Below are 25,859 nucleotides of genomic sequence, written 5' to 3' on the forward strand. Positions count from 1 at the left end.
TGTAGCTAAAGATTAGGAACAGTGCTGTGTGCTCTTTCTTGGGCAGATTCTCATCTGGTGTAAATCAGCAAAGCTCTGCTGAAGCCAAGATAAGAATATGGTTCTCAGTATCTTTCTTATAATCCCTCTTTCCTGAGGCAGTATTGGGGATTTTGATTCCATGTGTTAAAATGAGTCCAGTGGCACAGACACAAATGTAATTTTAGGAAAACTTTCTGGAGTGCTTCCCTTAGCCTTTTGACCTTTGGAATAGAGTATAAGCTCATTAGAGTCCAAGCCAGGATGGTTCTAGAGAAGCAGAATAACTGAGCCAAGGATCTCAAGGCTTACAAGAGGTTTTGTTGCTCCATCTCAAAGATAATCATTCATTCATCCTACTGATAAGGGACACTTATGAAGAAACACTCTCTCTCTTTGATGGGGAAAATCACATATCCTGATATGGATCTTCTTTGGTCAAGTTACAATCTTCATCTTCAGGCAGAGGCTAGAGCTTCTAGAGTTACCTGTAATCTGTTTTGCTATTTTTAAAATATGGCAAGTGTTTGCAGGCTGCTTGCTTGTCATACTCAAAGTCCCTTTCCCCTGCAGCTTCATACTGAATTTCCAGGGTTTTGAATAGCTGTGGAAGCAAAAGTGTCTCCTGTGCCATTTCCTCTGCTTCACCTGGGTTGGATGAAGAAACTTTCCTCTTTTTCTACTGAAAAGTCAAATGAAGATGAAAACAGCCTAAGTTCTCCTTGATTTTATTTCTTCCACTTCAATGTGCAAGTCTGATAATCAGGGCCAGGAAGAGAATGTTAAAGGTGAAGAAGCTTATTATGTTCTTGATCTTTTTCATTTTTTCTTCTGCAGTACACATGCTTATTGGTGCTGACAGATCAAGGCTGAACTGAGAATTCAAGCTCAGAATACCATTGGACTTTGTGTCTTTGGTTTGTTGTTCTTTTTCCTTTGGGGCTGGTATAGGAGAAGGGAGGAGATTGACCGATACCAGGAGTTTCTTTTGCTTACACAGTTTTCGCAGAGTCTGAGGATGGCATCCTACATTGCAGAGCCCTCAAGAAGACTGCCAATCCCCTATGTTTTAAGAGGGCTGAACTGATGGTTAACTAGGAGGGTTATCAAATTTATGAGAGCAGAGATAACTGTCCCATGCATAATTTAGAAGTGGGAAGGAGGACAGTTTACCACTCCAGTGACATTAAGCCACACATCCTGGGAGACATTTGCTGAGGGTATGGCTACACTTACAGCTGTACAGCGCTGGGAGTTACAGCTGTCTTCGTACAGCTGTGTAGGGAAAGCGCTGCAGTGTGGCCATATTTGCAGCGCTGTTGCAAGTGGTGCATTGTGAGCAGCTATCCCAGCGTTCAAGTGGCTGCAACGTGCTTTTCAAAACAGGGGAGTGGGGTGGAGTGTGACAGGGAGCGTGGGGGAGACAGAGAGAGTGGATTTTTGGAGCTGACACTGTTCTCAGCTCCCTGCCTTGCAAGTTCTAAGGACTGGAAGATACACAGCACCTACCTTCAATCATTTTACAAGTTTTGACTCCTTCCCCCACCCCTCTCATTCACTAAATGCAAATTATGCACTCCTAAATAGCCTTCAGACCACATAAGCAGCTGCTCAACACGGACTCCCCCCTCCCCTCTCTCCTCAAGCAAACAGCTGTGAATATTCCAAAGCAATTCCCCTGCCTCCGCTCCAGGGAGCTCTGAGTTCAGCCATTCTTCCGGTTTGTTGTGGACAAGAATTCTGGGATACCTCTTAATACCCTGGGGGCCAATAAAAGCGCTTTTGGTGGCCACACTTGATGATGCAGCGCTGCTTGTCAGCACTGCAATCATTACACCCCAAGCAGACCAGGTGTACAGCCAGCGCTGCAGCCAGGGAGTTGCAGCGCTGGCTGTGCCTTGCAAGTGTGGACACAGTAAGTCGCAGCGCTGTAACCCCATCACCAGTGCTGCAACTCTCCAGTGTAGCCAAGCCCTGAGAGTCAAGGAACAGAATTGCCAGTAAGAAGATGAAATATTTAATTACCGACTGGACGAGTGAGGTTGGGATATGCTGAATGAATGGGAGTGCTAAGGACATGATACTTATTAGATGTCCCATAGTACTTGTCCTCAATTGCAATGGAGGGGAGGGGCATGAAAATCAGCTCAGCTACTGAATTAAGTGCTGTCTGGGCATGCTATCAATGATTGCTCTAGTTGAGGATACAGGAAATGTGAGAGCCTTCTACTCTTCCACTGGACAGAGTCCCAGTTGACATGCCAACCAAAGGGCTGGACTCCTGAGGTGTGTCTGTTGGAATCTAGCCTGTCCCCAGTACTAGAGGAATCTGGTCCTGTTCACTGTCTTTGTTAGATCCATCATCTTGATGCTTGAGCAGAGAGAGCAAGGAGCAACTTAGTGCCACCTCAAAAGCTCTCAGTTCAAATTAAAATAAACTCAATTTGGGGGAGGAGAGACAAAGCCAAACTGAAGAAAAACTGTAGATTTGGAGAAGTAATGAATCCCCACCCCTAAATTGGTTGAAAAAGATGTGCATCAAAGGAGGACTGTGTGCCACTGTTTGTGCTATATGAAGACAGAATTTTGAGAAGGATCCAAAAGGAGTGGTCCTTACCCTCAGACCAACTGTAAAGCATGATCTGTCTCAAAGTTCTTAAAGAACAGGAAATATCCATCACAGTTTGGTATACACGAAGAGGACAAAGATATACAGCTTTCAACAACAGCCAAATGCAAAACATTAATTGATGAAAATGCTGTAATATCATGAAAAATGTCCCTTATAAGGGGTTACATTCTCCAGCGTGACAGCAAACTTCCTAAAATTCAATAAATCAGTAACATATCTTATTTACCTGGAAAGTGAAAAAAAATTGAGAATCATGGATATAAAATTACTTTCTATGACTGGCTTGTGATGGTTTGAAAGGACATCTCAATCTTGTGCATCAAAAGTTGGAACCAGAACAGTCCTGTTGTGTCCAAGTACTGGCCTCACTGAATACCTACAAACTGAGTTACAATTAAAACGGATGATGCCATTTATCAGTTCCACTCACATTAGTAGACCTAGCCAAAGCAGTCTCAGGCCAAATATCCAGCTATGCTGCATCAAACATACAGTTCCAACTCAAATAACACTAAATCTTCATTCTAAAAGGCACCAGGGTACTCCAATATCTGTAGAAAGGGATCACAATTTTTGTCAATATCAATTCCTGCTAGTCACCTGGAAATCTCCCAACACTGGAGTAAGGAACCTGATTCAACCTTGAAATAAACCATGTTGTCCAGAGAATCTACAGCTCAGTCTACATTAAGAAATGAAACCATTACAGAAAATGTTTTTAAGCAAGATGTCCTTCTGAACTGGTAGCAAAAACTGTTTACGTACCATTTCAATCCCATTGTCAACAACATTTTATAAGAATGACAGACTTCTTGAATGATATTGAAAACTATCTGCTCTACATTAGCATTTAAATTGTTTTCTATACCAGTTCAATGGAATCTATAACTAACTATTTTTAATAAATGTTCAGTTTTCTAGTACAATCAAGGTTTAAGGTAGGGAAAGACAGGGAAGAGACCAAGTATGAAAAAAATTTCATCTGGAAAGGTGAAAGTTTTAGAGAATCAGAGTGAGTTAAAATAAGCGTTAATAATGGAAATTGTTTTGCAACTTTATAGCAAGTGGTAACCCACACCCAACTATAATCCCTCCTGCACTGTCTCATCCAAATGATTCAAAACTTTATTATGTAACCCAGTCAGAATCCAGCTAAAGGAACTAAATACATTACAAAAAGTTAAAAACTCACTGGTGTGGATATTGGTAGCAGTAGTCATCTTGATAATTTGTAATTCATTATATTGAATAACTGAAGTGAAAAGGACCCAAAGTTTCAATGAAAAGCAGTTAATACATTCTCAGATGTGTCTTCTGCAACTCAGGGCAGGACTACACTTAAACTACAGCAGCACAGCTGCACCACCATAGCACTTTAGTGAAGACACTGCTATGCTTCTGTCAGCGTAGTTAATCCACCCCCAAGAGATGCAGTAGCTATGTTGACAGGAAAAGCTGCCCCATCGATATAGCACTGACTCCATCAGGAGTTATGTTGGTATCATTGCATTGCTCATGGAGTATGGATTTGTCACACCCAAGTGATGTAGTTATAATGATGTAAGTTTGTACTGTAGACTTGGCCCCAGCTGAAAAGCATAATATAACTAGTTATGCTGCAGTACAACTGATTAAATCAGTGATAAGGTTTTTGGCTCTGGAATCACTGTACTCTAAAGCAGTGGTTTTCAAACTTTTTTTTCTGGTGACCCAGTTGAAGAAAATTGTTGAAGCCCACGACCCAACAGAGCTGGGGATGCGGGGACGGGCATGTGGGAGGAACTCATGGCTAGGGTAGAGGGTTTGGGGCTGAGGGCTGTGGGGTGGGACTGGGAATGAGGGGTTCAGGGTGTAGGAGGGGGCTCTGGGCTGGGGGTTGGGCTGCGGGAGGTGGTCAGGGCTCTGGGCTGGGGGTACAGACTCTGGGGTGGGGCTGGGGGATGAGAGGTTTGGGGTGCAGGACGGGGCTCTGGGCTTGGGGTACAGGCTTACCTCAGGCGGCTTCCGGTCAGCAGCGCAGCAGGGGTGCAGAGGCAGGCTGCCTGCCTGTCCTGGCTCTGCAGACCATGCTGCGCCCTGGAAGCGGCCAGCAGCAGGTCTGGCTCGTAGGCAGAGGTGCACAAGCTGCTCTCGCCCACAGGCAACCCCCCCGCCCCAAGCTTCCATTGGTCAGAGTGCGGAGCCGGTGTTCAGGGCTGCACACGGAGCCCTTTGCTCCCTTTCCTCCTGCCGCCTAGGAGACAGACCTGCTACTAGCAACTGCTGGGGCACGGCACAGTGTCGGAACAGGTAGGGACTAGCCTGCCTTTGCCAGGCAGCACCGCCAACAGGACTTAACAGCCTGGTCTGTGGTGCTGACCAGAGCAGCTGCAACCCAGTCCCTTCTATTCCGCGACCCAATTCTGGATCATGACCCACGGTTTGAAAACCACTGCTCTAGAGAGTAAAAAGCACTAAAGAGGAAAGTACTCAGCCATCTGTTTATTCAAGAAAAGAAAAAGTAGGATTGACTTTGGGAATTCTACCTTCTATTGTTATCCAAGCAATTAAAATCCAGATTGATTGCTTTCATAAGAGTGAAATTTTCTGCAACAGATGTATGTTAATACATTATCTTGATTCCATCCCTTAAGGAAAGAAAATTACTTATTAGGAAATGTATAATAATCCCATCTATTCAAACTTTCTCAGGGCAGATCTTACTCTAATCACTTAAGTCGATCTAACTTACATTGCTCAAGGGTGTGAAAAAGACACCACTCTGAGCGACAGAAGTTATAATGACCTAAGCACTATCCACACTGGCACTATGTCAGCAGAAGATGGAGTAATACTTGTGGAAGCAGAGTAATTATGCCAACAGGAGAGCACTCTCCCATCGGCAAAGAGCATCCTCACCAGACACTCTACATTGCAGCCGATGTAGTGCTTCCAGTGTAGAACTGTCCTCAGTATTTTACTCACTGGCAAAGACATCTTGTATGGTAAATAAAAAAGTAGTAAAAAAGACTGCTCTTTATAAATAGAGATCATGAAGAACGGTCATTCCCACTCATTGATACATATACAAATCAGGCTGGGAAAGGGTACCTATATCAGTAAGATGTGATCCAAATTACTGAATGCCAACCCCAGCTGATCTTTCTGGCTACAATGGATAGGAGGGGAAAGGCACGACCCTGGAGGCTCAGACAGAGAATAATTGGGTACCCACTCTTCTGGCTTATGGGCGCCATGGCCAAGAGCAGAATTTGATTATCTTTTGATTGGACTTGGGTGCAAACAGTCTATTTACGTATGAAATCACCTACATAGAATCTGATCAATGGTGTGCTAGTCCTGCTCCTTTATTCCTGCATTTAGCTTGCAAGTGAACCTGAATGCTGGTTTTGCCATAGAAGTATATGGCGCTGAAGAAAAGAAACAGGTGTTTCAGGTAAAGAATCTGATCTCTGTTTAGGCTCTTACTTTTTATTCCATCCTAGCACTTGAGTTAAGTCATAATGGTTTTGTTGTCACTCTCCTAATGGATATCTGCAATTTGCAGGGGGACCCTTGGAAAAAAGCTGGTTAGTACATTCCCCACACCTCTAGGAGTTTGATTCCTGAGGTCGCCACTTGCCCTGTGCCATGCAAGGTTACATGAGCTTTCCAACCCAATAGTGAGTGACAGTTATTTGAATTGCCCAAGGTTTGTCCTTAAAGAGATGAGACTACCACTGAAGAGACAGACTAATACCTAGGATTTTCAATAAGGATACATATTTTAAGTCTGTAACCACCAGTGCCTGATTAGAAAGTTCTGAAGGGGAAAGAGGTAGAGTACTGCCCCAAAAATCATTTCCACAAACTACCATCATGTCAACTAGCTGCAAATTGTGAAGGACATTAATTTTGTTGAATTCTTCCTTAAGTGCTGGCACAAGACTTAAGTTGGTTCAGAGATCCCAGATTTAAGAATTCCTGAGATAAATCAAAAAAAGTTCTGCTGCTTCACTCTGAATCCATGATGTGCCAAGAATTGGATGGTTTAGTGACTGTGGAGAGATGTCAAGCCATCACCTCATTTAACTGCACCTTCATCAGTAGATGGTTCAAGTGGTAGTATGTGCAGCTGTGCTTGTCTCAAGTTGGCTACCCGGACCATCATCAACTTTTTGAACACATTGCACTGAGAGGTGAAGATAGAGATGTCCAGATCTGGACAAAGATCTTTTTACTGATGCTCTGTTTTCTACTTCAGGTTCTTTGCATCTCTCTTTTCTGGGACTGGAATTATTGTTCCAATAGAAGAAAATTAGCTACATACTTTTAAAAACACTTATCAAAGAGTGCTTAAACTAGCTTCTTTCTGGATATGGTGTCCGCATCTAAAGCCTAAAACACATTCTTCAAGTCAGTGTTTTGCAAAGAAGAGACGTAGCAAAGAATGATGTGACAGCATAGGAGGCATCAGAGGCTATCTAGTGTTACCTTGATAGACGCTAGCTTTTCTTATCTTCCTATATGTTTCAAAAGAGGACCTCTGTCTCCGAGGGAGAAGATGATACAGTGTTGTGCTAGCCAAAGCCATACACTCTGAAGTGGCTGGGGAACTGCACTACTGTTTATAACCTCCTTTTTGAATGTTTGGTGTTGTGAGGGGCTTACAGTGCAATCCAAACAAAAAAATTACTTCATTATAAGGCTCCTGAAATTCAAAAACACCAGACAGTAACATCTCACAAACAGGAATAATCAGAATCAGCTGAGGGGACGAAATTAATGTTCTGTAATGCATTCCACCCAAAAAGCAGGGACTAAAGGAGTATGAAGAAAGGTTAAGATATTTTGGGTACCATAAGTGCATGTTTTTTCACTTTGACTTATTGTTGTCAAGAAAGAAGTCAAATATTTAACAGGGGAAACAGCCCTCCACCCCCCGCCCTTACTATTACCACCCAGGTCTTTTGAGGAGATGCTTGAGAGTGATATGCCTTCTACACGTCTATCCAAGAGCTTAAAAATTCTCTTAATTTAGAAAAGTACACTTTCAAACGGTTGTTTGTTAGAATATACCTGCTTCTAGGAGAAAAATGTTGACATGAGCCAGCCTTCAAAAGTTACCTCATCCAAAAATTATGTTTCACTGTGGACTATATAACTATGGTAAATATTTGAATATAGACAAGAAGAATTAGCTCTGAGATATATTTACAATGCTATGATCTAGGCAAAAGGCTCAAGATGTGTTTAAGTATGTCAGTTGAGTTTCTCCATTGATTTTGATGCCAAAAGATAACCACCACAAAAAATTACCATAAAAATTTAGATATTCAGCTCTGGATTTTGTCAGATAATTAAGCTTATGAGAGAGAAATCAAATTCTGATTAAACAGCAAGTATTTAGGACTTAATTAAAAATATTTCAACACAGTAAAGAATATCCAGAATTTAGATTTAATCTGTGCTAAGAGAAACAAAATGATTAAATGAGAAAAACAAAAATTATGAAATGTCTAGAAAATATGACTTATGAGGGAAGATCAGACTAAACAAACCCAATTTTTTCAAAGAGAAGAGACAACTGAGAGGGGACAGGATAACAGATTGCAAGTACATAACAGGTTGTTAGGAGGAGGAGGAAGAAAAACTGTTGTTCTTAACCTCTGAAGGCAGGACAAGAAGCAACGGGCTTAAATTGCAGCAAGGGCAGTTTAGGTTGGACATTACGAAAAGCTTCCTGTCAGGGTAGCTAAGCACTGGAATAAATTGCCTAAGGAGGCTGTGGACTCTCCTTCATTGTCTAACCTGCTCTTAAAAATATTCAAACACCTGTCAGGGACAGTCTAGGTAATACTTAGTCCTGCCCTGAGTACAGGGGACTGGATTAGATGACTAAGGCTATAATTTAGTCACGGGTATTTTTAGTTAAAGCCTTGCATAGGTCACAGGCAATAAACAAAAATTAACCACCTGTGACCTGTCCATTACTTTTAATCACAGGTATCTTTAGTATAATTGGGCGGGGGGGCTGAGGGGATGTGACAGGGGGCTGCTGCCGGGGCCAGCAGCACCAGTTGCCAGGGGCTGCTGACCACAGCTGCTCCAGCTGGCCACCTGGGGACCACTGCCTAGGCCCAGTGGATAGCAGCAGCTTTGCCCAGCCACCCAGCCTGGGACGGCCACTTGCGGTAATCCAGTGAACTATGGTTGCTATGGCTGGGGACCACTGCCTGGGGCCACTGGAGCAGCAGCTGATGTGGCTGTCCCCTGAACTGCTCCAGCAGTGACTGTGTGGCTGTCCTTGGGGCAACCTGAGCAGCTGGCCCTGGAGCCAGCCACACTGGCCACTGCAGAAGACATGGACGTCGGGGAAAGTCATGGAATCCATGACTTCCACTACCTCTGTGACAGACACGGAGCTCTATAGATCACCCCTCAAGGTCCCTTCTAGTCCTACGATTCTATGATTCTCAGGGCTTGTCTACACAGTCCGTGGCAGGTTAGTGCAGGGTATGTTCACGCTCTAGCTTGCCACAAACTATTAGTGCAGACAAGTTGCAAGAAAAAAAAATAAAATAGTTTTAAAAATTATGGCTGTTGATTAATTGCAGTTAACTCACGTGATTTAACTCAAAAAAAATTAAATTATGATTTAAAAAATTTATTGCAACTAATCACAGTTTTAATCGCACTGTTAAACAGAATACCAATTGAAATTTAGTAAATATTTTGGATATTTTTCTACATTTTCATATATATCGTATTCTGTGTTGTAACGGAAATCAGAGTGTACATTGTTTTTGATGATCATTTTTACAGTGCAAATATTTGTAAACAAAAGAAAAAGAATGTTTCAATTCACCTCATACACGAACTGTAGTGAAATCTCTATCGTGAAAGTTCAACTTACAAATGTAGATTTTTTTCTGTTACGTAACTGCACTCAAAAAAAACCAATGTAAAACTTCAGAGCCTACAAGTCCAAGTTCTTGTTCAGTCAACAGCTAAGACAAACAAGTTTGTTTACAATTACGGGAGATAATGCTCCCCGCTTCTTATTTACAATGTCTCCTGAAAGTGAGAACAGGAGTTTGGATGGTACTTTTGTAGCCAGCATTGCAAGGTATTTATATGCCAGATATGCTAAACATTCATATGCCCCTTCATGCTTTGGCCACCATTCCCGAGGACATGCTGATGACGCTCATTAAAAAAATGCTTTAATTACATTTGTGACTGAATTCCTTGGGGGAGAATTGTATGCCTCCTGCTCTGTTTTACCTGCATTCTGCCATATATTTCATGTTATAGTAGATAGTCTCTGATGATGACCCAGCTCATGTTCATTTTAAAAACACTTCCACTGCAGATTTGACAAAATGCAAAGAAAGTACCAATGTAAAAAAGGGAAGGAAGGGGGACTTATGTCATGGCCGCACTGGTGGGTAGGGAGTTGCAGGTGAGCCTGCTCCACAGAAATGGCTTCTACCATTCCTGTCCCAAGTGATGTCTGAGGTCTGGTCTACACTACACGTTTAAATCAATTTAAACAGTGTTAATCGATTTAACGCTGTACCCGTCCACACTACAACGCTCTTTATATCGATTTCTGTACTCCTCCCAGACAAGAGTAGCAGTGCTAAAATTGATATAAACATATCGGATTATGGTTAGCGTGGACGGAAATCGACGTTATTGGCCTCCGGGCGGTATCCCACAGTGCACCACTGTGGCCGCTCTAGACAGCAATCTGAACTCGGATGCAGCGGGCAGGTAAACAGGAAAAGCCCCGCGACTTATGAATTCATTCTGTTGCCAGCGGGAGCTCTGAATCAGCACAGGTTGATGCAGTCCCAAATCAAAAAAGACCCACATGACCGACGAGATACTGGACTGACAACGTATGGGAGACAATCTGTTCTATCAAAGCCCGTACAGATAAAAATCAAGCTTCGAAAAAAATTCCAGGCTACACATGCTTGCCGGACAACGTAAAGGAAGCCAGAGAACAAATGACGCTCTATGGAGGAGGGGTAACTTGAGGGGACTCCAGCTATCACAGTCCACAGCAGTCCGAAAACTATTGCATCTTGGCTGAGCTCCCAAGTTGTAGGTCATACAGTGTCTGGCGGGTTCAGGAAATTCTTCAGTTGCTTACCCCTCCCCCACACGGAAAGTAAAGGGAAAATCATTTCTTGCTTTTCATGTCGCCTATTGTATGAATGCTGCCGAGAGCAGCTGGCAGCAGTGAAGGCGTCATTCGCTCCTTGCCATCTCTCGGGGCAACGGCTGCAGAGTAGGACTGTTAACTTCCCATGACCCGAGTGCCAAATGCTTTGTACGATAGGGGCGAGGTAAAACAGTGAATGATCGTATTACCCATAGATGACAGGAAAGCTAGTAACCGTCTTCCTCAACACCTGGGGCTGATCTCAACGCACCTCTTTCCTGTAAAGCAATAGCTGACCTGACCTGGACTGTCATAGCAGACCAGCGGCTCCTCTCCCGCACCTCTACTTGTCCTGCCTGACTGGCTGCCCACGGCTGCCCCCCATCTTTATCTCACTAACTAAGTCTCTGTTCTTATTCCTGCATTCTTTTACCTTCATACACAACAATGGGGGCGGACATGCATGTAGGCCAGGAGGTTGGGGGAGGAGGAAGAACGGTGGGTTGTTAGAGGACACCCCCTGTGAATACGACACGAGCAGCGGCTCTTAGTCCAGCTGATCCTCAGTACTCTGCCACTATTCTAGGCAGGTGACTATTTTTGCAACCTAAAGGAGATTGACGGGAATTCCCTTTTGCTTTTGCGCCGCCCCAGATCTCAGCAGGGGCACTCACGTAGCAGCCACGCTACAGAGGGGAAGATACCTCATCTCGTGGCAGTTTCCTCGGCGATAGACGACAAAGACGACTGTACCATCTTGCTATCAGCAAAAGCAATAATGTGCTGAGCGCTGTAGCCTGCTCGCGTGTCCCAGTCGCTACGTGCCGAAAAAAAAAAAAAAAAGCTAGACGGGCTCACTGGTTGCGTGCTACTGGCGTCTGCAGGGCAATCCAGGGAAACAGCGCGAAAGATGTCAGCTGTGTTTCCCGAGGAAGGAATGAGACAGACCTTTACCCAGCCACCGCTGACAATCACACCCAAACAATGCGGGAACTATGGGATAGCTACGGAATAGCTACCCACAATGCAACGCTTCAGAAATCGACGCTAGCTTCGGACCATGGACGCACAACGCCGAATTACTGTGCCTAGTGTGGCCGCGTGAAATCGAATTTAATATCAGTTTTATGAAACCGATTTTAGCTAATTCGATATTATCGCGTAGTGTAGACGTGGCCTGTGTTTGGCTGCCTGCTCCAGGCGCTGTGATCTGGCCCCGGTGTGTGGGGTTACAGTACTGCTCAGCCCTCACTTCTAACAGGACAGGGGATAGCATAAACAGTCCCACAAAACCCAGGACTGTTGGGAACTGTGTATTCAGTTGTAACTGCAATTAATCTAGTGTAAATCAGCCACAATTCTCAGACAGAAATTAAACACACCACTAATCAGAATATTAGACAAATTATATAAAGTGGCCCAGAAGTTAGGTCAAGTTAAAAGACGACAAGTTAGGTGATGGAGTAACTGCATGAGACAGCACTGGCACAAAGCATCAACAGCTAAAAATAGTACCAACAATAGACCAAGCTATATTAAATGCAGAGCTAAACAGTTAACACTGGAATGGCCAGTGGCAGAAGAATTCTTTTGACTACTCAGATAGTCTTAAGACATAAAAGCTCCTTATGCTCACATGCTGCATCTGTAGTGGAAATGGTAGAATCACTCAGTCTCTTCCCATCACCTATTTTTGGGGCACATCCCAATTGATCCAGGAAGATCTTTTTCAGAACCACAAAGTGGGTTTATGGGAGAGAGAAAGGAACTCACCATAGGGAAAGCATCCCATTATTCTACACTTCTATCAGGAAGGGTAGAACAATACTATAATCCGCACTCTGTTTACGTGCTTTGGGTAGAAAAAAGAATGAAGCACTCAACTGCTGATGTATGTTTTTGGGTATTATTAATACATGTATCCACTATTTCCTTTTCATCACCTACTTCATTAACATTCAGGTGTATGGGTATTCTATGTAAATTAGAGAACTAGCAATAAGACAAGCAATGTAGTCAGGGCCGGTGCAAGGATGTTTCGCGCCTTAGGCGAAACTTCCACCTTGCGCCCTCCACCTCCCCACCCTCCGCCCTGAGGCACCGCCCCCCCCGTTCACACCTCCCTGCCTCCTCCCCGAGCACGCGGCGGCTGCTTCACTTCTCCAGGCTTGCGGTGCCTAAGCTGATTGGCGCCGCAAGCCTGGGAGGCAGGAGAAGTGAAGCAGCCACGGCATGCTCGGAGAGGAGGCAGGGCAGGGGTGAGCTGGAGCGGGGAGTTCTCCTGCATGCAGCCCCCCCTACTTGCTGCAGGCAGCCCTCCCCGCGCTCCCCTGCCCCAGCTCCCTCCGTGTAAATGCCGGCAACAACCGGGGCGGCCGAAGATCTGGTCACCGCGGTCACTGCCGAAGAAAATGGTGCCCCCCAAATCCTAGCACCCTAGAGGACCGCCTAGGTTGCCTAAATGGTTGCACCGGCCCTGAATGTAGTTCACTTGTTATATGGAAGATTTAACCAGACACTAAAAAGTCAAACGGGCCTATCAGTATACAATCAATGTACAAAAAGCATATTATGATCATATTTATTGTCATTTAGGTCCAAAGACAATACACCACCAAATGTGTCTTTCAACTAGTAAGAAAAGTTTGAACTTTTAAAGTATCAGGATATATATTCAACCACAGATGTTTAACATTCAGAAACACTGCAAAAGAAACATTCAGACAGACGCTTCGTTTTATCATTATTACTTGACTGTGTTTAAATTCCAACAGTTTTCCCAAAACACACCATTATTAGATCCAGATATCCTCAGGATATTTAAAGTCATCTGCTTCAAAGCTATAAGAAATGGAAACTCAGGATAACTGAGCATACATATTCTCCAGTTCCAGAATTTGTGTTTGCTGGTTGACATCACAAGATCTTGACCCTTTTCATTTAAAATTGAAAACAAAACCTGTGAACTACTCACCTCTGGCTGAATAGCTTTAAATACTGGGACATCCATTAGTGTTATCTGACCCTGAAATACAAAGTCATACATTATATTTAAAATTAATTTTCTGTCTGTTTAAAATCCTACATGGTTATAGAGTGCCAACTGCACATGTTTTACTCTGTTACATTGTGTTGTTTCACTATAATCATGCTGGAAATATCAGATATTATGAATCTGTTACCAACAAGTATCTTTGCTATTACCATTAAGACATGCTGCATATCCAAAGTATAAACCAATGGTCAGTATTTTACATTTATTCAAATAAACAAAATCCTATCTACAAGCAAGTATGTTATTCTTATTTACCAAAACCTGCATTTGTTTATGAGAGTCCTGATTTAAAATGTATAAGCTATCAGGTTAAATACAGAAAGACTTCTAAAAATCGCCAAGAATGCACTTTCAATTCCTCACAAACCCAGTTTCTCTCCATGCTCCAAACAGCCATCTCTTATTATACGTGTACCTTTTGAAACATTTCTGCATCTAATTAATCAATCAATCATGTCATTTCTCATGTTTGTAGCACGTGAACCACAAAGTTGAGTGGTTCTACTGTCCCAAGACACGAAACAAAAGTCCATTTCTCCTGTTTCTATAGGTTCTTATATGGCATCCCTGACTATAGTATCAGTTTATATACCAAAAATTAACACACAAAAGAACTGTCTTCCTTTCCACCAGCTAGAACTAATAAACAGTGGTTTGCTTTTTTGTTTGTGTTTTTAGCAAAGGTGACAAGAGGAGCTGTGTTTCTGTGTGAGAAGAACTACTGACAGAGATGGGTTTTGTATTTAGTTTTCTAAACTAAGGGAAATCAAGCAGACCTAGCCTCACAAGTTCATTTAAGAGGCAACAAATAATAGAACAAACGTTGTGAATTTCAGTTAGTTATTATTCCATACTCACCCTTTATGTAAGAGTTTATTTCTGCAATCCTCTCACCCATACCAACCACAATAGTCTACATTATGTGTTTATGCTAAAAAACAGAAGAGTTGTTTTTTAATTTAAAAACAAACCTGGGTGACTGAAACCATCTCTTCTAAAATGCACTGATTTTGTTTTTGTAAGACAAGGAAAAGGTGAATTATTCTAGAATAAAAAAGACTTTTCACCACACCGTTAAAAAACTGCCTATAGTTATTAAATTATCTTTCAGGAGAAAATTGTCACAATAAATCAAACTCAATGAAAGTCTTCGCTTGCTAGGAATATTAAGTACAAGTATGATGTCTGTGTATAAACTGTTAACTTTTGTCATCAATATCTCCTCATATTTTGATTTTATTTCCAATCACAACTATAGTGTCCGCTAGGGTGTTTACTTCTTGTCATTTTCATCATTGACCACTACAATTATTTTTATCTCCTTGCAGCTATCAATCCAAACAGGCTTTACAATGGATTTTACAGTTGGCAGTTCAAATACATGGGGTGTGGGTGGGTGATGTTTACTTTGTTTTTTCAGGTCAACCCAAAATGATATTTTTCAATTGGGTAAATTATTGAGTCGAAAATGTTTTGAGTGAGGTCAAAACAAAAAACATTTTGTTTCTACCCACTTCAAAGTCTTTTCTTTTATATTTCAAGCATTTTGACCCTAACAGAGGAGAACCAGATTGGTAAAACGGCCAGGAAACCAAAAAGAGAATGGTGATGAGGCAGGGGCAGCCTCCCCTATAACCTTTAGCTCAGTGGTTAGGGAACTCACCTGGTATGTGGGAGACCCCAGTTCAATCCCTACCCCCCCCCCCGGATCACCTGATGTGGAGTAGGGATTAAAAAACTTTCATCTCCTATATTGAAGGAGAATGTCCTAGCCACAGGGTTACAGGATAGTCAAGTGTGGATTTTTTTCTCAATCTCTCCTGTTGAAACTGTGCCACTTTTTATAAATAAATAATCCTTCGATCACAGATTTGAACTTGGGTCTCACATCCTAGGGGAGTGCCCTAACTACCTGGCTATACAGTCACTCTCTCTCTATTTCCGTGGGTCAACCACTATTCATTGTCGTCTCAGAGAGATTAGAGAGGCTATAAAAATTAAAAAAAAAAAAAAAAACTCACTCAATAATAATGGGGGATTTCAACTATCCCCATATTGACTGGGTACATGTCACCTCAGGACAGGATGCAAAGAAAGTTTCTTGACACTTTAAATGACTGCTTCTTGGAGCACCTAGTCCTGGAACCCACAAGAGGAAAGACAATTCTTGATTTAGTCCTAAGTGAAGCCCAGGATGGGGTCCAAGAGGTAACTATAGCCAGACTGCTTGATCACAGTGACGATACTATAATTAAATTTAACATCCTTGTGGCGGAGAAAATGCCACAGCAGCCCAACATGGTAGTATTTAATTTCAGAAAGGAGAACTACACAAAAATGAAGTTAGTTAAATGAAAATTAAGAGGTACAGTGCGAAAAGTGAAAATCCCTGCAAACTGCATGGAAACTTTTTTAAGACACCATTACAGAGGCTCAACTTAAATATATACCCCAAAGTAAAAAACCCTAGTAAGAGAACCAAACAAGTGCCACCATGGCTAAACAACAAAGTAAAAGAAGCAGTCAGAGGTAAAAAGGCATCCTTTATCCCCAATAGGATTTAACGTTCACTTTTAATTGAAAGGAGCATAAACTTTGCCAAAAGAAGTGTAAATATATACTTTAGAAGAACAGCTAGACCAAGACTCCAAAAATAATAGCAAAAACAATTTTAAAGTACATCAGATGCAGGAAAACTGCTAACCAACCAGTACCGGGCAAACTGGTTGAAACTATAGTAAAGAACAAAATTGTCAGAGACAGCAGAACATGATTTATTCGGGAAGAGTCAACATGGTTTACGTAAAGGGAAATCATGCCTCATTAATCTACTAGAATTTTTTGAGGGGGTCAACAAGCATGTGGAAGAAGGGGAGCCAGTGGATATAGTGTACTTAAGAAAAGCCTTTGCCAAGGTCACTCACTAAAGGCTCTTAAAGCAAAAGAAAGCTGTCAGAGGATAAGAGGGAAAGTCCTCTCATGAATCAGTAACTAGTTAAAAAGATAGGAAACAAAGGATAGGAACGAATGGTCAGTTCTCAGAATGCCGAGGGGTAAATAGTGCTGTCCCGCAGAGGTCTGTACTTGGACCAGTATTATTCAACATATTTATAAATGATCTGGAAAAAGGGGTAAACAATGAGGAGGCAAAATTTGCAGATGATACAAAACTACTCAAGATAGTTAAGTTCCAGGCAGACTGCAAAGAGCTACAAAAGGATCTCTCAAAACTGGGTGACTTGGCAACAAAATGGCAGATGAAGTTCGATGCTGATAAATGCAAAGTAATACACATTGGAAAACATAATCCCAACTACACATATGAAAAGTTGGAGTCTAAATTAGCTGTTACTACTTAAGAAAGAGATCTTGGAGTCATTGTGGATAGTTCTCTGAAAACATCCACTCAACGTGCAGTGGCAATCAAACAAGCTAACAAAATGTTGGGAATCATTAAGAAAGGGATACCTACGATAAAAAATATTGTATTGCCTCTATATAAATCCATCATATGTCCACACCCCAGCCTAGAGGCTTTCCCCTGGAAAGTTTACCATCTCTGTTAGAGCCTCATGAACCTGTGGAGTGGTCCACAACCCGAAGGAATCCCAGTACTGAATTTACAAGTTCTTTGATATAGAACCATTTGAATTGCAGAGCTTACAATCTCCTTTGCAACTTCATAATAAATATATTTTTACACTGTCTTAAAAAAGAACTCTAAAACACACAAGCAAAACTGCAGATTTCACACATTTAAAACTAATTAACTATTTTCCCCTCCAAAACCTGACTTGCTTTTTAAGTCTCAATGATATATGCAAAACAAGCCAAACTGAAGTGTCTCACTTGAGCTGATTAAGTTAGAGGACAACATTTCAGCTCAGAATATGTGGGAAATGTATTTTATGATGCTTAGTTTATGAAAACAACTCAATCAATTTTGCTCAGGCTTCCTGAAAAAAATGACTTCTTTTAAAACCAAGCAAGGAAAGATTCAGCCCAAATGGAATATGAGGAAGTTAAATTCAAAACATGCCTATTAATCTGATTTTGGTAGTGCAGACCCAGAGTAAAATTTCTTTCCCAAGTCCTGAGCACTCATAAATTCATGGAAGAAGATTTTGGTGCTTTCTTGCTAACTTCATCTTCTCTTGGTGGCTCAGTTTTTTTGATACTTCAAGAAGAGTTCTGAAATGCTCATCTTGACTTGAATTGATCAAATGAAACAAGTTTACTACAATCATTTTTCTTTATCAAGTTACCAGTATCCTTCAAGAAAAAAATTGTAAGTGCAATACAACTGTAAATTTGCAATCTCTCTTTGCTCTGTCCTCTGGGCAGATCTGTGTGAATAAGTATTTTGACTACAAAAATTAACAATACGGGAAAATTCATTCTTCTATATTCCAGAAAGAGAATATGTCTAGCAATGTTATACATAAATTTAAGAATGTCTCCATAGCTTAGAAAGAAAAAGAGGAAGGACAGATAAGACAGATTCTAGAAAGATTTCAGAAGACCAACCAACCTACAGCAGAGACAGTCAAAGAGAAATATATTTGGATATGCATTCCAGGTAATAGTTCTAGAATACGTCAGAGAGAAGCATTACTTTCTATATGAGAATGTTGGCTTTCTTGGATCCCGAAAAACTGAAGAATCCTTCAAGAGGAATGCTCATACTTCAAGGAATTTACGTAATTTATGAAGTTAACATCTGAAAAGGCAAACAATTTTGTGGTTAAGGCACTGTACTGGGAGCTGAGAAATCCGGGTTCAATTCCCAACTCTGCCACAGTGTTCTTTATTGGACAAGGCGCTGCAGTACTTCAGTTCCCCGTTTATGCAGTGATAATAGTACTTTAACTCACATTGGTGTGGAGGGGATAAATTCATTATTATTTTTGAGGTGTTCAAATACTACAGTGATTAGCACCACCACAGTTTTCCCTGTGGGGGGTGGGGCGGGGAGGAGAAAAAAATATAAGAAAAGATTATCAGACAGGCTAAACTAGAAAATTTACAGATAGTAGGAAGAGGACCAACATATTCAGTTTCCTCCTCAAGGATTACAAGGTCCTTCTACAATTTAGAAATTGTTTATTGAGGATATAGCTGGACTGCTTTAGGGAAAAATGCAAGTAAGAGGGGCCATATCATTCAGTTTAAAAATCTTCCAGAGCTCAGGCTCTGTAGGCATATGATCCTCCTTAAGGATGACTGTAGTGCTGTTAGGACTATGCGCTTCTGGGTGTAGAGCTGTTAAACTGCAATCAGTTGCACAGTGTAGGTAGCGTTCTTTTCTTCCATGGCTGAGACATGCCTTGGGTTTAACGGATCGCATGTACAGGAACTCTGTCCACTTAATGTTTCTTTGTAAAGGTGGCTGAAGACAACTAGATCCTTTTTTACTGTGTGATGAAGGCAGCCCAAAATATCCTACTTAGTCAAATATCTCTATTTCAGACTAGTTCAACTGCTTGCAGGCAAAGCAGATTTATTCCAGAATAGTGAAAAGCAGCATAGCTGCAGATTTTATATAATTTCTGTCCTTGCTGTTAAACCTCTCAGCTGGTGTTGAAGAGAAATTCTGATAATGTGGACCCGGTTTTATGTTCAGAGGTATTTACTGAGTTCATTTAATTGTTTTCATCAGTTCTGGCACTGACTGAACCAGGAGTGTGATAAATCTCAACAGATCTTCTTGAATACAATATCATTCTGCCCTTTTCTCATTAACATCAATGTGCCCAGTTGAAAATCTTATAGCTATTGCTTCATTATATAGCCTTCCTGTAATAATGTGGGAAGCAGATAGGATAAATGGAAACCCAAATGGAACTGGGCAATTAAAAGAAAAGAAGTAAAAGTACTAAGAGTCGAGGATGGGCTTCCCTACAGGAATAAAAATAAAGGTTTTTGAAGGTTTGTTTTTTTTTATTTATCTGTTTTTATCTTGTATCAGCAAGAATGAGCAGAATAGGCTATCAAATAAATAAACTAATACCAGAAGAGACGTTACATCAGTTAATGCCTCCACCAGTAAGCAGATATGCCACCTCCTGGTTGCTCAGTTAACAGTGTAGAACGTCAGCCATGGAGTACTTCAAGCCTATTCACACAAACATGAACCCTACAGTAAGGATTTGTCTCATTAGAAAAAAAATGAATGCATATTCAAACCTTGTTGGCAAAAAAGGAAAGTCATTCACTGGACAGTGTAAACTGCACTACAATTGCAGAAGTAAACCTCAATTTAGAAACTCTAGCAAAAGCTCCATTTAACAAAATAAACATCTGTCTAGTTTGGGCAATAATTTGAGCAATGGAAAAAGACTGTAATAAGGATTTTTATGCAATGTTAAGATTCTGACTCGATATCATATTAAAACCTTAATGCAAATTAATGGTTTCTTACTAGAGCTGACTTGGTGGCTTTGAAGTTGCTATGAAATATGAAACAGGGCAAATAATATTTTTGTATCTCGCTCTCTAATTGTAATCTAAATTCTGCAGACTAGCTAAATCGACATACCTAATTGCTGCTCAACATCATCCACTACTGGCTGAATAGGAGTTAGTCAATGGAGCTCCATTCAGCCTTGCCAGCTAACCTGAATATGTAAGTGTAATGACCACTCATGCTCCAGACCCCAGAATCCAAAACCAAACCATTATTTCCTTCATAGAGAGGTACCACAGGCTAGGGAAGGCACTGTGGTATTGTATACAGCTGGGCTTGGAATGCCAAACAGCATACTGTATAGGATTGAGAAAAATACAGCACTGAGGGACATTTAAAAAAAAAAAATATATATATATATCTTACTGAGAGTTTTTTTTAAATTTAAAGAGACTTTTCTAAGGCACTCATCAGCCTAGTATCTGAATTCCTCACAAACAAATGAATTTATCTTCATAACATACCTGTGAAGTGAAGGGTAAATTAATTGCCTGTAGTTCAGATACTGTAAAGATATCTTTTGTGCAGAATTTTCAACTCCTGGGTCTTAGCTCAAGGGTAACAGTTCTCCCTGAGACATTAAGATTTAATGATCCATCACATTCCACCTACTGCTAAATACAGATATTTTTCCCCTCCAAATGTTCTAGTTATTTTGATTGCACAGGAAGTGATGCTTCCATGATGACAGCCCATGCAAAACCAACACAATCAAAAATACCGCCCCCCAAAAAAAAAAAAAAAAAAAAATGAAAGCCAGGTATAAGAATGAAAATAATTCTAAAAGAATCTCCAAATACCATGGGGAACTAGGGAGGCCAGTGAGATTGCAGGAATATAATAAAATATTTAGAAGCATAATTATAAGTAATTTACCTTTTTCTAAAGATATTATCTGTGAACAATTCTTACTCCTGAAGAGTAAAAAAAAAGTCAATAAATCTGCTCCTGCAACAATCAAGGCCAAAGTGTTGAAAGGTTTTTTACATTTTTTTCTAGTTCATAAATACAAATGAGGAGTAAGCTTCTTCTTAAACATCCAACAGTGCACAAAACAGTCAAGTCTACAAGAGACAAGTTAACAAATAAACTTCCAGTAAATAAAGCATCCAAGTGAAAAAAAGGGACATCTGGAAAAAATGAAGTGGATAGGAGAGCTTAGTCTCTCCTTACCTTGGAAACAAGCTCTGGAACAGAAAGCCACATACAGGATTCCCTCTTGAGCCTAAATTCAAACAATAATGTTTTGCACATGTGTATTACACAGATATCTCCAATGGAAACATCTGAAGAGATATTGGCGGCAATCTTTCCCAAGATAAATGAACCTTGATATAGCCTCCCATCTGCCAGTCAGTCAGGCCAAAGCAATAAGAGAGATACCAGATTCATTTAGATACAGTCCTTTTGGTCACAGTATTGCCCAGCAAATTGGTGTAAAAATACCCTCAAAGTTCTGTGCATCTGCGGACATGCAGAATTCATCTCTCTCGCATCATTTTTATCTTCCCCACATAAAAAACATTTTGCCTAAGAGGTGCTGGCTGTTCTAGCACCACAGCAGCCTCAGGTGAGAAAAACGCGGAACTGCAGCACTTAAGCAAAATGTATTTTATGCAGGAAAATACAAAATTCTATGTCAACTGCCGCAGAATTCCCCCAGGAGTAGAGTTCATCACAGCACCCTGCCTGCAGAACCAGGTTAGGACAGAGTGGGGCACACAGGGCTGCGGGGGAACTGGGGGTCCACAGACTTGGATTCAGAATGGCGGGGAGGGAGGGGGGCAGATTGGAGCATGGGCTCAGGAGCTAGTGGGCTGATAGTGTTGAGCCTGGGGATGGGGACTGCAGAGACCCAAGGAGAATGAGAGGTACGTGGAGAGGGGCAGACATGCCTGACTGAATGGGAGAGGCTTGGGGTCGGCCAGGGTCTGCATGGGTAGGCTTGCCAACACCCTAACAATTTCCCACCAACCCCCAAAAGAAAAACCTCCCATCCACACCCAACACCCTCTAGGTTTACTCTCAGGCTCCTTCCCTCTTCCTCAGCTCTTCCATTACTCTTGATTCCCCCAAGCCTTTGCACTGCTTCTGACAGGTGCAGGAAATACAGTTCTGTATTGTAATTTAAATTAATGACACAAAAGTTCTGTATTAATGCGCCTTGTAAGTAATCTGTGTGTCAAAAAAAATTACCAGAATCTTTTTTTTTTTTGGTCTATATTGTGACAGACATACTTGGTGACAGATATTTTGAAATAAATTACCAAAATAAAGTAATATGTAGAATCTCTATTTATCCAAGTGCATATGAAAGCTGGGAAAGAATACTGGTAGAGCAACTGACTGTTTGAGGGAAGTTAGTTACCGCTTTGGGCTGAAATATAGGATGTGATGAAGGATCATTCTGTGTTTGTGGAAAACTGTGAATGGTGAATCTACCATTAAAGCCTGCAGTTCCCTTACTCTTCTGGGAAAATGTACTGCTATGATGAATACTGTTTAATAAATTAAGAGGGAGCACTCACTCATAGGTTCAAAGGTTGGTTTTATGAATTGAGTGAGGACTATCAGGGGTTCTCAACAAATTTTTTTGGTGGCCTCAGAGTGTGGCCACCGACTCTTGCGGGTGGCTGCTCTGACAATTTTTCCTAAAATATTATTTTATTAACTTTAGGAAAAACAAATATGCACATATACATATCCAAATAATTGTAATTTATTTATGTAGGATTTTTTTTTTTTTTTTGCAGACAATAATAAAAATGTACTGCTGTCTCTATTCTTTACTGGAACTAAAGAAAATAGAAACACAAATAAGGTGCTTTGCACATTTTTTTTCAATTGTTTCTTTTGCTTTTTTGGTTGTTTTGTTTCTTAAGACTTGCTAGCTTACTAAAATCTGCTGTGAAATGTTATATTAACAAACGTACAAATATCAGTTTTCACAGCAGACTTACTTAGCCCTGACAAGCCCAGGGACAAATTAAGCCTTGGATGGAGAGATAGGTACGGAGGGCGTGCGGGCCAGGGATGATGGGGTACTGGGGGAGGCAGTGGGAGCCAAGGGTGATGGGGGGTGAGCTCAGGGCCAGAGCCCACAACCACGCAGTCGGAGAACAGAGCCAGAAGCCCCATGGCTGGAACCTGCCACCCACCATCCCAGGGCTAGAGCCCTACTTCACCACTCCCAGGAAGGCGGAGAACTAACTGGGTGCTTGCTCCTCCAGATTGTCTCTCTCCAGAGGGAAAACGCTATCCCACACCAATACCAAGATTTCGAAGAGGGTTTGGAGGTATCGTGCACAGTTTCTCAGTCCATAAGATGATATCCACAGGAAATCTGACATCCCTGAGTATCCTATTAGGCTACAAGACTGAAAATACAATTAAAAACATTGCCATTCCTACTGGACATAGTTCTAATATGGTTTGAAGCCATTAAAGTCAATACTTCCTTCTTCAAAAACATAACCAAAAGACAGGTACAAAGCATTAAAAACCACATCAGACTGTCAGTGAGACTGATAAAAGATCCTCCCAATGCTCAGAACACCAAGCAGCCTCAATATGTTAAGAAACCTGAAATCCCCAAAACCAATATGCTGGACCACCCCAAGTCACACACTGGAAAAAAATACTGTGCCTTACTACCAGGACAGACACTGAAGTCTCAGCATCCAAACCAAACCAAACCAAACCACACCACACCTAAATAGGGTCTGGCATATCAAAGCAGAAACTGACATGTCAGGGTAGGAACCAGAGCACTGTGAAAAAGCACCACAACCTCCTCCCTCAAAAAGAAGTACTGAAGCACTGCAGTGTATGTTGGAGCATTCACGGCAACGTTCTCAAAAGGAATTTAGGCATTTGTACTAGACAGACAGACCTCAGTTCCTTAGTGTAAGACTGGAAAAGTATAAGTAAGTGTTATAAGGATACATGAGCAACTCCAGAAGAACTGAAGTAATACAGATGCACAGTCTAACAGGGAGTTCCTGCATCAATTACAGATCAAGAAGGAACTAACTGAAGCATTCGGAGAAAAGGCTATTATAAAAAGAGGACAGCCAGCTTACACTCTACACCAGTGGTTTTCAAACTGCAGGTCGCGACCCAGTACTGGGTGGCAGAATGTAAGGCACTGGGTTGTAAAGGCTCTGGTCAGCACTGCCGACTGGGCCATTAGAAGTCACGTCAGCGGTGCTGCCCAGTTAAGGCAGGCTAGTCCCTACTTGTTCTGACACCGTGCTGCAGCCCGGTGCACAGGGGCCACGGGGCTCCACACTCCCATTGGCCATGAACCGGCCAATGGGAGCTTGGGAGGACTGCCTCCAGGCGAGAGCTGCGCACAGCAACCTGTGCACCTCCGCTTAGAAGCCGAACCTGCCGCTGGCCACTTCCAGGGCACAGCATAGTCCGCGGTGCCAGGACAGGCAGGAAGCCTGTCTTAGCACCCCCATTGCACCGCTGACCAAGAGCCTCCTGAGATAAACCAGTGCCCCAATCCCCTTCCCCAGTCCTCATCCGCCCCCCCCCCCCAAAAAACTCAGAGCCCCTTCCTGCACCTCAAACTCCTCATCCCTGGCTCCATCTCAGAGCCTGTACTCCTAAGCCCAGAGCCCTGACCCCCTCCCACACCCTCAACCCCCTGCCACAGACCTGAGCCCCCCCAACCCCACATCCCCAGCCCCACCCCTGCATCCCAACCTTCTGCCCCAGCCCGAGGCCCTCCCACACCTCATCCCCAGCTCCGTTGGATTGCGGCCATCAATTTTCTTCAACTAGGTCACCAGAAAAAAAGTTTGAAAACCACTGTTCTACACCACTACTGCTGCCTTTAAAGGTTACCAATTCTCATGAACGAAGGGAATTCTACCAGTTTTACACTGAGGAGCTAATACCTGGATCTAATCTTGCTCAAATGATGAATTATAATTCAAGTATTATAAACCATATTTTACAGATGAGGAACTGAGGCAAAGTAAAAGTGACTTGCCCAAGGGCAACAAAAATGATTAGGCCTATGGAACAGCTTCCATATGAGGAGAGATTAAAAAGACTAGGACTGCTCAATTTAGAAAAGATGGCTAAAGGCAGTTCTACACCACCACTTAAATCAATCTAAGCTGCATCACTCAGGGGTGTGAAAAAGACACCCAGCTGTGCGATGCAACCTAAGCGCTGTCTGCTCTGGCACTACATCGGCAGGAGACACTCCTGTCGGCACAGAGCATCTTCACCAGACCTGCTACAGTGGCACAGCTGCACCGATGTAGTGCTTCTAGTGCAGACCTGCTGTAAGGGAGGATATAACAAGAGATCTCTATACCATTCACTTTTAATAAAAAGTTAATAGGGAATGTTATTTATACCTTCACACAATACAATGACTATTAGCCAAGATGATCAGGGACACAACCTCATGCCCCAGGTGTCATACACCTCCAATTGCCAGAAGGTGGGACTGAACCACTCAACACTGCCCCTTTTCTGTTCATTCTCTCCAAAGCAGCTGGCATTGGCCACC

At 42.0% G+C, this 25,859-nt stretch overlaps 1 protein-coding gene across 3 annotated transcripts in view; it reads right to left on the bottom strand.

Moving 5' to 3' along the window:
* Positions 1–25,859, bottom strand: part of RALGPS2 (Ral GEF with PH domain and SH3 binding motif 2) — a 314,141-nt gene that overhangs the window by 225,371 nt on the left and 62,911 nt on the right. For 2 of the 3 annotated variants that reach the window (XM_075067906.1, XM_075067905.1), the window contains exon 4: positions 13,780–13,830. In XM_075067906.1, coding sequence (XP_074924007.1) covers positions 13,780–13,830 — 51 coding nt within the window. Of the gene's footprint in view, positions 1–13,779; positions 13,831–21,499; positions 21,552–25,859 lie in introns of all 3 variants that reach the window. The other variant, XM_075067907.1, reaches the window with a different exon arrangement.

The sequence above is a fragment of the Chelonoidis abingdonii genome, chromosome 7, assembly GCF_003597395.2.
Source record: "Chelonoidis abingdonii isolate Lonesome George chromosome 7, CheloAbing_2.0, whole genome shotgun sequence".
NCBI classification, from domain to species: domain Eukaryota; kingdom Metazoa; phylum Chordata; order Testudines; family Testudinidae; genus Chelonoidis; species Chelonoidis abingdonii.